This window comes from Acipenser ruthenus, chromosome 9, assembly GCF_902713425.1.
Source record: "Acipenser ruthenus chromosome 9, fAciRut3.2 maternal haplotype, whole genome shotgun sequence".
Classification (NCBI taxonomy): Eukaryota; Metazoa; Chordata; class Actinopteri; order Acipenseriformes; family Acipenseridae; genus Acipenser; species Acipenser ruthenus.
In genome coordinates, this window is record NC_081197.1 from 15,403,130 (window position 1) to 15,419,186 (window position 16,057).

At 37.6% G+C, this 16,057-nt stretch overlaps 1 protein-coding gene across 27 annotated transcripts in view; it reads left to right on the forward strand.

Moving 5' to 3' along the window:
* Nucleotides 1-16,057, forward strand: part of LOC117405087 (neurobeachin) — a 349,257-nt gene that overhangs the window by 280,732 nt on the left and 52,468 nt on the right. For all 27 annotated transcript variants that reach the window (XM_059031199.1, XM_059031208.1, XM_059031201.1 and 24 more), the window contains 4 exons: nucleotides 7,499-7,616; nucleotides 7,723-7,825; nucleotides 9,338-9,453; nucleotides 14,743-14,855. In XM_059031199.1, the coding sequence (XP_058887182.1) occupies nucleotides 7,499-7,616; nucleotides 7,723-7,825; nucleotides 9,338-9,453; nucleotides 14,743-14,855 (450 nt within the window). The remainder of the gene's footprint in view (nucleotides 1-7,498; nucleotides 7,617-7,722; nucleotides 7,826-9,337; nucleotides 9,454-14,742; nucleotides 14,856-16,057) is intronic.

Here is a 16,057-nt window from a genome sequence, read left to right on the forward strand (position 1 = left end):
TATTATTATTATTCATTTCTTAGCAGACGCCCTTATCCAGGGCGACTTACAATTGTTACAAGATATCACATTATACATTGTTTCACATTATACAGATATCACATTATTTTTACATACAATTACCCATTTATACGGTTGGGTTTTTACTGGAGCAATCTAGGTAAAGTACCTTGCTCAAGGGTACAACAGCAGTGTCCCCCACTGGGGACTGAACCCACAACCCTCTGGTCAGGAGTCCAGAGCCCTAACCACTACTCCACACTGCTGCCCTAACATGAGAACAAATGTAGTTAGTTTGCAAAAAAATACATTTGTTTCTTCGAGTGAAAATTGAGGTCAGGAGGGCAGAGCTTACTGTGCCTCTAGATGAATTAAAGGAACAAATATGTCGCAATAATAACACCATTGAATAAGCGAATGACAGGGCCCCATCTCGGAAAGGGTAGTCCGCGCTCATACACTTTGTCATTACTTATACCGCCTGCCCAGACAGAGTCTCAGGTTCGATTCCTGCTCTGGTCAGTCAATTTTTATTTTTACATATACATCTTCCAGGTTAAAAATGCAACACCTTTAGTAAAAATAAGACGCTAAGCTCAACACAAACCAGAAGCTCTGGACTGTCAGTAAACAACCATATTATACTCTTGTATTCTGCTGCCAAAGTAAAAAGACAAGCTAGCTGTATTATAGAGTACCTTGTGTAAACAGGCTGGTGTTACAGTAACAGTACTGGCATCTCAGAAAAGTGCTGGGTCCACCATTTTATGAGGTAAAAATATAGTCAGTTTTTATCATTCTTAGTTTAGGTTTCTTTATGACTTTTTGTCTCATGGCCGGTCTCTTTTTACAGTAGGGTTTGAAAATCAGCATGCTCAATTACTTTGGTTTGAAAAGGTAATTTGGGGGATCATGTCATTTGAGTGCTGCTATGCCTTATAATATTGCTCTATGCTGTTGTACACACACGGAAGTACTGCAGTGTGCTTGGTCAGAGCACTAGACTATGTGTATCAAATTCACTAGTCTTTAGACCTGATAAATAAAGGTATCTCGTTTCACAGTTGGAAATTAGATGCTGCAAATGCATGATTGTGGTGCCATTATAAAATGAATTCAGCATTGCTCTTATTATTATTATTATTATTATTATTTATTTCTTAGCAGACGCCCTTATCCAGGGCGACTTACAATCGTAAGCAAATACATTTCAAGTGTTACAATACAAGTAATACAATAAGAGCAAGAAATACAATAACTTTTGTTCAAGCAAAGTACAAGTGTGACTAGTAAATTCTTGCTAGTAAATATGTTGACTAAAAATGATTTATGCAATTGGGATACTTCTAAGATTTTCTTAATTTTATATTTTGTTTATTTTTCTCATGAATTAAAAATGAAATGAAGCAGGTGTGATCATAGCAAGTTTCAGCTGCCTTAAGATCCCTGTATAAATATATCAGTCATGCAGCTTGAGCCATGGTGGGATCATTATTCAAGGGACATTTTCCATGGAAAAGGATTGCTTATAAATATGCAGGATCCAAACTGAGAATGTATTTTCTCCCCTTTTGTATCTCTAATACAAAATAGCCTTTTGCTATAGTTAAGTGGTTTTCTTTAAATATTAAAACGGTTAAACTCTGTATCAAAATGATTTATTTCTCTAAAGGAAGCACTTCTTGAGTGTAATGTATGCTTTTTAGTGGTTTCCAAATGCTAATGACAGAAGCACAACATAAATACTGGCATCACCTGCAAGTAGTTTCTAATCGCGTTTGTCACAATATTTTCAACATCTGATATTTTCCAGGCACAATAAAGCCTGACCCTGTCATGTCTATCTCCGTGTTTTAAAGAAAATAAATTACATTATCGCCATGTGGGGTGTTTATAATTTTGAACAGCATGAAGCACATGTGCCAGTGGTTCCTTTTAATTACAGCGCGCAAATCTCTTATACAACTGAAACAAAAGGCAGTGCAGCCATCTTTTCTTTTCCAAGCCCATCCTGACAAGCCTAAAGAAACATGCACATTATTTTCTAGTGGTGTGATTAGATTGGGGCTGAAGTCTCCAGCTGGCAGGCTTGTCTATGACTGGAGGCGGCCTGTCCCCAGCGCTTGTCACTCCCTGACATGCCTGACAGGATGGGGACAGCTTCACCAGACAGGTTCATTAAATGGCATTTTTTACAGCTGGGCTTCAAAAAATGAGGGCTGTGCTTTGTCAAGGACCAGGGTCTAGGGGGGGCCCTGGTTGTTGGTTTAAACCAAAGCTTTGTTGTTTTGACAAATTTTTGATCTGTGCTGTTTTAAAATCTGACACGTTTTTCTTTGCTGCCCCTTTGGCCTGCACTTTGTGCAGGCAGCCTTGTTGCTGTTTCAGAAATCCAAACAAGAGCTTTCCCAACAGAGCAGGTTATGATAAGGGAAATGTCGGACAACTACATATGTGAAATACTGCATTCTTCCTAGTTATTTTTTTTTATCATTATTATTATTACAATACTATTTGAAAACGAAATATCTTGTTGAGTAATACATAAAAAAATGTATATTTTTATAGTATATAATATTATGAAATTGTGTGCATTATGTACAAAACCTATGAAACCAATCAACATATGTAATAAAAATATGTGTGCACTACATGCATGAAATTGTACATGCTAAATTGTCTTTTTTCTGCTTTCACTTTCAAAGGTATTTCTTATCAATCCAGTTTTTTTTTTATTATTATTAGTACAGGCGTTTTTTGTTATCTATGAAACTATTACAAAATACTGAAACAATTAATATTACTGCTGAAGTGTTGTCTTTCTTTATGCACAGTGCTGAAAGTGTTAAATTATTTGACAGTCTGTGTGTGTTCATTGACCTAGAACTAAAACACCAAACCTGCACTACAGGTCACAGCAGGAAACTGACTTCTGGCTACATAAGGTGCTCTGACAGTGTAAGCCTGCAAAAGTATCTCTGCAAAAAATTAAATGAATATTCAGAGGAAATGTGAATAGTGCAAGACTTGTCTCCCTGGGTCCTTGCAAGTATTTTGGTGATGCAGGATTGCTTCTTTTTCCTCTCACATATTCACCCAGCCAGTATGAAGCATTTTATTTATTTTATTTCTAGAAACACTCGCATTTACCTTTTCCCTGTTTGTTGTTTGTTTCTTTAAGACACTGTCTCTATGACAACTGTTTGAATCGGGATGAGTAACTGTCATCAGGAGTATTACTTAGAGAAAAGTGTTAGTGATAGCACAGTCCCACAGATAGAGCATTTCAACATAATCCAATTTTAATTGAGCTCCAGAGACTTTGATGTGCTGCAGAAGGTCGGGAAAGAGCTATTCCGGGGAGAAATGAAAGCAGCCTGGCCAGGCTTGACTACTACAGACTGTCACAATTCTAAATGAGCATTAGCATCAGATTTAACCTTCCTCTGAGGAACATCTCACTTCACTTCCAGTGCTTCCCCTGCTCTCTCTCTCATATGTGAAGGATGAGGGACTTTCATCTTTTTTTTTTTTTTTTTTTTTTTTTTTAACACATCCTTGATTAAGTTTGAAAAGCATGACCCTGACCAGAGGAGCAGGAGCCTCTCCATTGGTCCTTTCTGTGCAGCTCTCAGGGAGCAAATAGAGAAGGGAAAGGGATTATTTTCACTTGTCAGTTAAGCACACTTGATTTCCCACGAAAGCCGTGATGTGGAGCTATGTACCTGTGTAACAATACTGGCTTTTTTCTATTCTTGAAGTGAATAGAACCTGCTTTGGAAAAACAAAGCAGAGCCAGAGCTGCAAAGAAAGGGCATATATACAGTCCACCATATGCAGTATGTAGCAGGAATTTCTCCCTAGAAAACATCAGTTGTATCATTGAAATGAGTTGCTTTCTGTTATTGCACCCACAGTCTCTTTCTATGTAAATGCATAGGTTACTAAACATCAATTACATGTTGTTCCTTATTAATAATGTTGAACCTGTTTATGCAGAAGACACAGAGGCCTGTCTCTGTTGTAACCTGCCATGTTAAAGGGCAAAATGTGACTTAACATTTCTGTTTCCTTTCTATCACTTACTGTATGACTGCATGTGGCAATGTGCCCCGCCCCTGTGTGCATGTGTGTGTTATATGCTGTATGTTGCGTGTGGTGTGTTAAATGTTGGTGTATTGTAGTTGGTACACGGGATATAAATGGGTGTGTGCAGCACGAGTATTTAAATTGTATAATTATATTTAGGCACGGGATATCACTTCACGTGCATTTAAAGTATAGTATGTGAGCACGGGGTTGCACAGAATTAATTCACGTGCTGGGATTCAAGTGAATAATTAATTAGTAATTGAATCCCAGCACAACAGTATATATAGATGCACTTTTGACTCACTCGTGGTTGGGTGTTCGTGAGTGGAGAACGGGAGAGAGAGGAGAAAGTAAGAAAGAAAGAAAGAAACGTTTGTTTTGCTTCACTCACCGTTTGTCTGTTTACTGTTTTAGTCCGTTTTTGTTCGTCTATTTATTTTGGCCTCAAGTGCCGTGTCCTGTTTTTGTGTTCTGTTTAAAACCTTTACTTTGTTAATAAACGCTGAGTGACATACTGTACTGTATATAAACATTCTTCTTTTTTATAACTGTAATGAGTGTTCCAAAACAAGCATATGTTCCCGCATTAGGGGCGTCTGGTGATGACAGTAATTGTTTGCATCACAATTATTTATTTATTTATTTATTTTTTAAATCAAGTATGACAATCTGTAGTGGGAAATTTAACGTACCGGTATGTGACAATCTGTAGTGGGAAATGTGTAAATTATACAGCAACGCAATTATGAGATTCCATGTTAAAATAATGCCCACAGCATTCTTTTATTACTTTGATACTGTATGTATCAAGCTGTCTACATTCTAGGATTTCATCATTTTTACCATACAGTACTTCAGAAATATGCAAATGTCTTAAAACTGTCAGTATTTTTTTCTTTTTTTTTTTAACTGAAGGTTATTGTTTTCATATTTTACAGCATTGCATCAGTTATATATATATATGAAATTAAAAAGGAAGAATGGAAATTCATAAAACTCTAATTAAAAATAAATAAATAAATTACAAGCTGCATTGGGCTGTCTCTCTATACATATGCCAGTCCCTTTATTAAAACATTATTCGTTGGCTTAATATTCTGTGTATTCCCGGAGACTATGTTGCATAAGTGTTACATAAACATTTCTTTCAATTCTGACAAAACAAACTTTTGTTTGTACAGTCACAGTCAGATGCACATCAGACGCGTTTAAAAATAAAATCAAGCCCCGTCTCAGATTTTCCTAGAAAAATTCACACGGGGGTTTTCTGACATGCTGAGTTCAGAAATGATAGCCGTTAATGTTTTTTTAAATGTCCCCTTCGACCTGTGACCTTGCAAAAGTCAACCTAAAGTGAGAAAGGGACCTTGACCAGAAAAATCACCCTGGGTGCAATTTAGATGCTACCATCATGTGTAGCACCTTGTTCTACTCGTATTGAATAGGGCTTTTCAGAAAAAAAAGGAGCACCTTACTCACTTCTGGTAAATTGCCATACGAGAGGTAACTGACGAGTTTTATTCAAACTTCAGCCTAACCCTTTACCCTGTAGTATTGCTGTAAGACCCTTAGGTACCAGTCTTCCAAATTCTGTGAAAAAACATTTGGTTTCAAGTCCCACCACTGGTCATTAAACCCCCTTGAAATTTGAATTTTTGCTATTTGTACCAAGCTTAGGCCATAATAACTTGCGTGGGGGGACTCCAAAAAATCACCCAAAGATATGTTTGGATAGATGTTAATGAGCTCTACAAGCATCAAGCAAAATATTATGGTATCCGGGGATTTGGGATTTTTGGCAGATTTTTGAAGTTGCATTGTCATGTATTCAAGCATTGCTTATGGCCACTTTGGTGAGGTTAAGTGCCACATAGTTCTATCCAAACTGGCTATTTCTTCAACTTTGCATTCTCCGAGGATTGATCTAGAGAAAAAAGTAACAGTATGTGCTTCCACTGACACTAGCTTGGAGCTGAGGGGTTATGAACTTGCATGGGACTTGGGACTTCGTTGTTATGATGACACATTTAAAACTACCAAAACCTTACTTAGTTGGGTTTTAAAAACTAAATTAATGTTTTTTTCTTAAAAAAAAAAAAAAAAAAAAAATCTTCCCTGCTTACAGCACTGTTTAAATACACCTGTCTCTGTCATCGAAGACCTCCTAAACCAAAGACTTTCAGTTGTGCCTGAAATTGACTGATTGGCTAGCGTGAGAATGCAGCAAATGGCTTTTTCACAAATGGTTGGTTGGTCAGTCAATCAATTATCCCCCTAGGTAGGCACCACAACTTATAAATCGTATTTTGTCATACTTGTACTTGCTAGAACCAAAGTCATTGTATTTATATTGCTCTTAATTGTATTATTACTTGTACTGTGATTCTTGAAATGTATTGTTGTTTACGACTGTAAGTCGCCCTGGACAAGGGCGTCTGCTAAGAAATAAATAATAATAATAATAATAATAATAATAATAATAATAATAATAATAATAATAATAAACTTTACTATCACTTTTCACAAGAAACTTGTGTTTCCATGTGTAAGTGGGCATTGATTTCACTAGCATTGCCTTGATTCTTATGTGTAATTGAGACTTTCCAGTTAAAATAGTGCAATGTTTTTTTGGGGTGGCATTTTTACGAGCTTTCCCTGCCAACATGCACGCGCATTGCCAATTCACGTGAGATAAACCACTTGTGTAAACTGGCCCTGTGACATTAGGGCCTTATCGAGCACTATATTCTGAAATTTTGAATTATGACTTTGGATACTGTTTTAATTCTGGAAACTGCTGTTATTTTTATTTATTGTTTTAATTTGCTAAATTGCATTGCCTTTTACGTTTTACGCAGTTCTGTGCATGGGTAACATTTTGATTTAATTTTGCTGTCAGGTATTTTACATACTGCTACAGTATGTACCAGATTTAAATGTACTGTATTACAGTCCACATGTCTACAGCCGTTTCATTTGGCAAGTGATATTTTCAGAATCATATCGTTCTGAATTAATATTTCTTCTGTTGAAAATATAGTACTGTACCAACTACAGTACATCTAAATGGAAGCCTACTTATTTTAAAACACAGTCCTTTCAGGTATGTATTTTTGACATTGTATCTTTTTTGTGTTACCTGAAAAACGGACAAGGGTTGGAACGGGCCAAAATGAAATAATCAGATATGCGCCGCACTCGTTTAACCGCCACTGTAGTAAAAATGTTATAGTGTCGGATATGCGAGTGCTGACTGTAGTATCACACAGAATGTAGCAGTTATTTTAGGAGCTAAGGAGGAGCTTTATACTTGTACCAAAATAAAAATGAAAACAGTCTGGTTGGGTTCTGGGTGGCTTTTTTTTGGGGGGTCTGTTAAAATGGCCTGTGCTTTTGTTGTTTCCAGGTCCTGTCATACTCAGAAGGTCTACATGGGAAATGGATGTTCAGCGAGATCCGAGCGGTGTTCTCCAGGAGATATCTTCTCCAGAACACTGCTTTGGAAGTGTTCATGGCCAACAGAAGTATGTCCCACTAATGTTTTATCAGCCTACCTAGCCGATAGTACTCTTTTCTTTTTCCAAACGGTTACTTACATTCATCATTTCTTCTTCCTTTTTGTTCCCACAGCTTCTGTTATGTTCAACTTTCCCGACCAGGCGACAGTGAAGAAAGTTGTGTACAGCTTGCCTCGGGTTGGAGTTGGCACCAGCTATGGTTTGCCACAAGCCAGGTATCCCATACATTTTAACCTACTAAACAGAGAGTCTATCCACTTGATCTAAACGTTGCCACTAAATAGAAAACCTCTAGCATTTTACATATTGATGCAGACAAAAATGCACTCCCATGCACTGTTAGATGTATGATTTTCATAACCATGTCACACACATTCTTATTATGTCAGAGGTGGTATCAGCCGAATAAACTCCACTATCTCTGAAATAAATATTACATTTATTTATCTTTTACTTTCCAGTAAATGTTCTTTCATGTCAGCATTTTAAATGTAGGACGGGAAAGCACAGATTCACTTGTAATCCATTTAAATGCTGTGGGAGGACCCTGAAGCAGGAACCACTTGAACAAAACACTGTTCAACAAGAGCTTCTGGCTGCTTACAAATACGTGATTGAGCACTCATCACTAATTTCCTTGCATTGTGCCTGTGGAGGCAGCTTGCAGTATTGACTTTTGTCACAGTTGCCAATCACCATTTTTGGATTTCCATAATTCTGCTAGCAGTTTGGATGTGCATGTGACCCATTGTTTTCTGTTGGAAACTACAGATATCTGATCTCTCTGCGCTAAGCTGTTTCTCAAACGTCAAAACCTTTAAGTTTTGTATTTTTTATAAAAGATTAAGTCCCGCTATACAGTTTTAAATATGTTTATATATTTCTCACCTTCTACAGGGATGGAACTAAGACTCCCATTGCGTAGCAGTTGGATCCATTCCTTGTTTTAGTATGAGTTTAATAAGACACATCTGAGCTTGTTACCTATACACCATGGCTAATCAAGCTCATAGTAAAACCTGGAATGGGTGAAACTGCTATGCATGTCTGTGTCATCTATTGGTGTATCATCTATTGGCAATGTTATCAGTATAACAAAAAAGCAATACAAAAACATGTATAATGTCTTTCTGCTGCATAGTAGTAAGCTCACAGAGTGATATAGTGTGTGTTGGTGGGGGTGCTTGGGCTAGTGCACCTACAGCAAAATCTGCCTTTAGAGAATGTAAACAAACACAGAGTGAATTCCATTTTCAGATAGTAGATTGGGCACATTCTGAAGTGAAGAATGTAATAGCCTGGAAGGATTTTAAAAAGGCAGCAACTATCCCATGTTGCGGTTCACCAGTGAGCTACAGTATACAGTTTGAAGCTTGTTTTAATGATCTTATACCTAAATGGTATACCTTTGTATAATGGTAGCATTCCATATACTTAACAGTACAATAAACATAAAGACACAACCAGTTTTATTGCATTGGACTTTTAAACAAGCCACTGTATCAGCAAGCCCCTTAAAATGTGCTGCAGTTTAAGAGCCTCTCTGCTCCTCAGATCAAACAGCAGAGCATGGATCTCTTTGTAGATATAGTAAAAGATTACAGTTTCAGACCAATTCGGTCAGCTATGTGTTTAGATTTGCCACCTGTCCTACTTGCAAATCTTTAATAAAGATTTGTTTGAAGCCCAGTTTTGCAGGCAATGCATTAACAAGTCTGGTTTTGTAGGAGAATCTCCTTGGCCACCCCTCGCCAGCTCTTCAAGTCCTCCAACATGACACAGCGCTGGCAGAGAAGGGAGATTTCCAACTTTGAGTACTTGATGTTCCTCAACACTATAGCAGGTGAGGTTTTTTGACTTTTTAATCCCTCGCTAATGGGTTTATGTTTGTCATGGCCTTCACTGCAGTGACTTGATAGTTTGCACTTACCACTCTAGGACTCGGGGCCCCGGCACTGTGATGGATTCTGAAGCATTCACATTAACTATTATCAGGAGAGGCATAACCTGTCACCCAGACTGCAGATTCATGTATTGTTTCCCTGCTCTCCTCTCTGCCATTCCCTCTGCTGACAGCTTTGTCTCAAACATAAGCTTTATTAGAGTCAACAAACCATTTTCCGAGAGTGTCTGGAAATAATAAAGGGAAAATGTAATTTCATTGCTTTCTCGTTTAAGACAATGGCAACTAGACAGGGCATCTGCCTAGTAGGGATATAGCCTGGCTCGTGGCACATAGAGATTACAGTATGCTTTCCCTGTTCAGACCAATTGCTAGTTGTTTGAAATTAAGGTTCTCAAGTGCGCAGCATTTTCTATGCCATTTAGACATGCTACTTTTTCTGTGTACATGGGATTTTATGATTATCTCAACAGCATATCACTGCACAAAACCTGATTTGTAAACATATCAGATATTTTTAATTACAATTTAAAACAGGTACGTGTTAATTTGCTAGTATGACAAAATTCTATTCCCCCATTGTGTTTTTCTGATCATTTAATTTTTGCACAGCTTTTGGATCTGAATATATATAGTAGATATTTGTTTTTATGGATGAGTAAAATTACTTTAGATGTAACCAGTTTAATCAGCTTCCTCAAATAACACGTTTTAAAGGTTAGTTCATGATTTCTGGATTGTGCCCAACACATGTTGATTACTTTATAGCTGATATAAAATGTGACGATTGAAGAAGTAAAAATTGTTCACACCGCTCTGTTCAGCGAGGTGTGATTCTTCACTGAATAATTATACATATTTATATTTAGCTGCAGCATGTGTTGGCTTATATTATTGTCATCTAATTAGATTCAAAGCAGCCACGAACAAGTACAAAAAATCATTAAAAATTCCTTCTAATGACCTAGAGATGACAGAATGCCTGTGTGATGTTGGGAGGTAGACAAGCAAGGGAATATCAGACTCGGAATGGTAATGTGCAGGCTGCAGTGATCTAATTAAACAAGATTTCTCTGTCATTAACATTTTAACCAAGCAATAGCAGCTTTAATTTGTGTCAGGTTTCTCTGAACCTGCACTCAAACCCTGAGTGCCCTTAGAATCGTTTTTTATAAAGAAGAGAGACAGAAATAAACAATAGTGGGACCAGAATGTACACTGTGAATATCCAACCTGAAAGACATAATTCACGAAATTAGGTTTTTTCTTCATTTGATTTTAATTTTACTTTCAATTCATAACTTAAAATATATTTTCCCTGTTTCAAAGACAACAAGAATTCAGCAAATGTGGTTCCTAAGAAAGGAGAAATATTGGAACAATTAAAAAAAAAAAACTGCATATACAGTTTTGTATTAAAACAATAGTATGACATATGTATTCCAACCTATGGAGCACTACCAAGTTTCATCCATACACAGTATACAGTTTTTAGATCCATTGAATAACATGGCATTCTAAACATTTGGGGTACATTGTAGCATTCAATTTTAGGGTAAAAGGGTAAGCAATGCACATTAACTTTAATATTTTAGCAAAATTAGTTGATCTACAGAAGCTCATCAGCGCCACAAAGAAAAAAATATTGATGGTGTTATTACGACGAGATAGTGTTGCGTTAAATCTGGGCAGCAGTGTGGAGTAGTGGTTAGGGTTCTGGACTGTTGACCGGAGGGTTGTGGGTTCAATCCCAGGTGGGGGACACTGCTGCTGTACCCTTGAGCAAGGAACTTTACCTAGATTGCTCCAGTAAAAACCCAACTGTATAAATGGGTAATTGTATGTAAAAAATAATATGATATAATTGTAACAATTTTAAGTCGCCCTGGATAAGGGCGTCTGCTAAGAAATTATTAATAATAATAATAATAATAATAATAATAATAATAATAAATAGTTTGGGTAATTCACCCCACACATGTATTTAATGATAAACTAGTACAACATATTTATTGTATAGGTAAGACACTCCATCTCCACCTCTTCACGCACACTTTGCTTGCCGTTGCAAGGAAGGGGTCCTGCTTCTACTTTTTTGTCTCTAGGGGTTGGGACACACAAAAGGTTGAAAACCTCTTGCCTAATCTATGTGGTCATGAAATGGGCTGAATGAAAATATGTATTCAATTACTGCAGTAACAGTGCAGTGCTCACCCTTTAGAACGCTATAGTGGGGAGCCATAGTTACCGTGCTATTTGTGTTCCACCTTATAATGAGTATAAAAGGGCTACTGTAATGGCATTATGGAGCAAATGGGAGCCACAACCCAACCGTGTTATAACCGATTCCGCACTATAACGAGGCACTGTATTATGTATCAGTGATGTTTTTTTCAAAAACTGAAGTAGATGTTATAGAAAACTCTGAATGTGGTTATTTTTTTCAGCAAAACCAAGCATTCCTACATGCACAAACTGGCACCATTGCAAAGGAATTTCATTAAGGGAGTGTGGCAAAGTGGTTAGTAGTGCGCAGGTGAAGAGGTGCTCCAAACAATAACAGTTGTTTGTGACGCTAATGAGCTTCCGTATTGCTCCCCTTGTTCTTAGAGCTTTTTTTTTTCTTCCCCAATGACAGTGTAGACCAGTGCTTCCCAACCCTGATCCTGGGGACCCCATGTGTCTTCTGGTTTTCATTCCAACTGAGCTCTGTTACTTAACGAGACCCTTAATTGCATATAGGGCAGCAGTGTGGAGTAGTGGTTAGGGCTCTGGACTCCTGACCAGAGGGTCGTGAGTTCAATCCCCGGTGAGGGACACTGCTGTTGTACCCTTGAGCAAGGTACTTTACCTAGATTGCTCCAGTAAAAACCCAACTGTTTAAATGGGTAATTGTATGTAAAAATAATGTGATATCTCTATAATGTGAAATAATGTATAATGTGATATCTTGTAACAATTGTAAGTCGCCCTGGATAAGGGCGTCTGCTAAGAAATAAATAATAATAATAATAATAATTGAACTAACAATTTGCTTAATTATACCTTTTTCATTGTTCTCAGCTCCTAAAAGGTTGCAGAGTTCAAGTTATAAAATGTTATAGCTAACTTGAAACAAGTAAAAAGGTCTAATTATGTAAATTAGACCTAATGCAGTTATTACCTGTATGGTTATGTAGCTACAGTGCAACAAAATGCTTCATTACAAAATGAAAACTGATGGCAGTTGTGTGTTTTCATGGCAGTTAATATATAACCATGCATGCAATTACACTGAAATTATAATGATTAAAATAACAAAACAACACTTCAAAAATGTGTTCTGGACTACCTCATTTGATGTGTATTGTATATAGTGCAGGATCGGATTAACCTATATGCAAATTACGCTATAGCGTAGGGCCCCCAGCAGAATTGGGGCCCACGCGAGGTCAACGTTTTTGGGACATATTACAAAAACTGCATGTGGTTGGCCGGACCCACACACACAGGAAGCGAGGTGCACAGAAACTTGCTTTCGGTTCATTTTTTTAATTTTATGACAGCTAGGCATTCCTTCTCGATTACAACATACCTGGTCTGTCTCTCACACAAGCAGCTTCCTGCTAATGTACAATACCAAATGCTCCACGGCCACCACCTCCTGGGAAATATCCATCCGTAGTCCCACATCAGAGGTGTCAGTCTGCAGGATAAAATGTATGAATCATGCTCAATTTACGCATTCATTTATTTCAGTTTTAGAACCAATTTAAAAACCTGTCCTGTCTCAGATGTGCACAGTATGCCTCTTACATTTTAGAAACTTTCCTTTTTAATGGGGAGGGTTTGAATTTTAGAAAAAAAGGTAAACGTGTACCCTTCTGCAGCCAGCAAGTAGGGTTTAAGTCTGTTTGTTTTTCTCCCTTTGTATACTGCATGTAAATCGTGGAAATTAGCCCAATACTGTGTTTTTTTCAATATTATTAAGAAATAAAAATACATTATTTCATAATTATTTGTATTTCTTACAAAAAAAATCACATTAACTAAACTGTACAGAACTGTTGTGTGTCTGCGTGTAGTATTCACCATGCACATAGTGCTGTGCAGTGATTATGTCATGTGACTATAGTATATGCAGTCTAGGCAGGAAATTAAAATACGACACACTGTAACCAAGAAAATGGATGTCTCTAAAAATGTGTCTGCAGCAGATCGCGTAAAGCAGTATCCAGCAGGAGTTTTACACTGCGTTGGAGGTAAGCTCTTCTATACGTCCTGCAACGTTACTGTAGATCACTACCAAAAATCGTCTGTTGACCAGCATTTAGATTCAGGTATTCACCAAAAGAGAAAGGTAGAAATCCAGAGTAGTACCGCGACTGCTTTACTTGAAAAGAAACAAAAAACAATGACTTCCATGTTCCAAAAGTCCACTGAAAACCATGAAGCACGAAACACATTACATTTAGACCTGACAGAGGCGTTTGTTTGCGCAAATATCCCTCTTGAAAAACTGGACAACTAAAAAGTAACATAAATTCTTCAGACTGAGTGTAGCGATTCCTTTATCAGCCCATCTGAGACGTGAATACTTACTTAAAGTTGCCGAGTATCACAAGCAGGAGATTATGGAATTGGCAAAACAGTCTGGTTGCTTGCCAGTGGTCACTGACGAGTCGACTGATGCCCAAGATCAGTATGTGTTACACATTGTATTTGTTTTGCAAGGCCTAAATGGTGAACATGCATTTGACATAGAACTGAAAGCTTTCCTTGCAGGTACACTTTACCTACAGGCTGTTAATTACAACACCGTTTTACAAGCTATTGTGCATAGGGCCCCCAAAATATGGGTTAGCGTAGGACCCCCTTGTCCTTTAACCCGACCCTGATATAGTGCAACATAGGATAAAAAGGTTACTAACTCACTGGCCATATTTACCACAAAGCCAGATGTAGATTACTGTATGTAATTGTTTTATTTTGTTGATGTATGTTTTGAATGATGTATTTTTTTTTAATTTACCTTTGTCTGCTGCTTCTTGTCCAGGTCCCTTTGTAAAAGAGATTTTAATTTCAGTGGAACTTCCTCGATAAACAAAGTTAATAAAATGTAAATGTATAGGGATTCAGTACACAGCGTTGCTTTACCCTACTCTATATGTAATTTGCTGTATTATAAGCTCATACTGAGGAATATTGAATGTTACTGTTTCTCTTAATATGCTGCCTTAACTTCCACAGGGCGGACATACAATGATTTAAACCAGTACCCTGTGTTTCCATGGGTTTTAACCAACTACGAGTCAGAAGAGGTAGACCTGACCCTACCAGGCAACTTCAGGGACCTCTCAAAGGTACAGTATCTCTCAATACTGTTCTAGTCAGGGAATGAGTCAATTATTTGTTTATTTAGCAGACACCTTTATTATCCAAGGCGACTTACAGAGACTAGGGTGTGTGAACTATGCATCAGCTGCAGAGTCACTTACAGTGACGTCTCACCCGAAAGACAAAGCAGAAGGAGGTTAAGTGACTTGCTCAGGGTCATACAATGAGTCAGTGGCTGAGGTGGAATTTGAACCGGGGACATTCTGGTTACAAGCCCTTTTCTTTAACCACTGGACCACACAGCCTCCTATTGCTTTTATATATTCATGTTCACATTTCCAGTAGGATTAATTTATAAGTTCAGGAAGAATATGTTACAGCTTATATTGCCCTGTAATAACTTGCATTCTGTACAGTATGTACTGTATAGTTTAAAACCACCAATACACATTCTGTGTTTGCTTGCAGCACGTTTCATTCATTTACACACAGTCATTATTTGGAAGTCAGAAGTAAAGACACACAGGCTTTAAAACAACATTTTCTTACCTCTCATTAGCATAGCAACTTCGCTGCAACTTCATTTATCCTGTCACCATGCTCTATATGCACACTGTACATGTATTCCTGACAACCAGCATCTTATGTGCAGCAAAGTGGGGTTAAAAGCTTCAGATGGGGCCCTAAGCTAGTGGCAGGTTAAATGAAAAGTGTGGAAAACCACACCGGGAAATAATGAGGAAGAAAATGTACAGCTGGAAAAAGAAAATCTTAGCTGTTGTTTTCTTCCAAGGTGCAACATAAGCCAAAGAATTTACACAAAACAGACTTTTACAACCCAACCTTATGTGATTACAGTATCATCAGTAGTAATATAAACATTTGGTTTGTATACAGAGATGCAAAATGGTCCATAATTTATATCCAAGTCTCCAGAATGCTAGCCAGATTGAGCAGATCTCTATCCCTGCATTACCTTAATCCCCTTAAATAGGCAGGCTCAACCAGACCAGCAGGGAGCAGATAATGAACCGCCCTCCATAAGAATCTCTCTCTTGTAAAGGCTGTAAATGTCGGATGCCCTGGAAAGGATTAGATGGGGACGACATGCTACGCAGATGTAATTCCTAAAGTGCTGTTGTAAGCAGACCTCCACTGTTTTGCTAAATAATTATAAATCACTGATAGTTAAATAATCTATTTTATTTCAATCTGCTGTCTGGTCTGG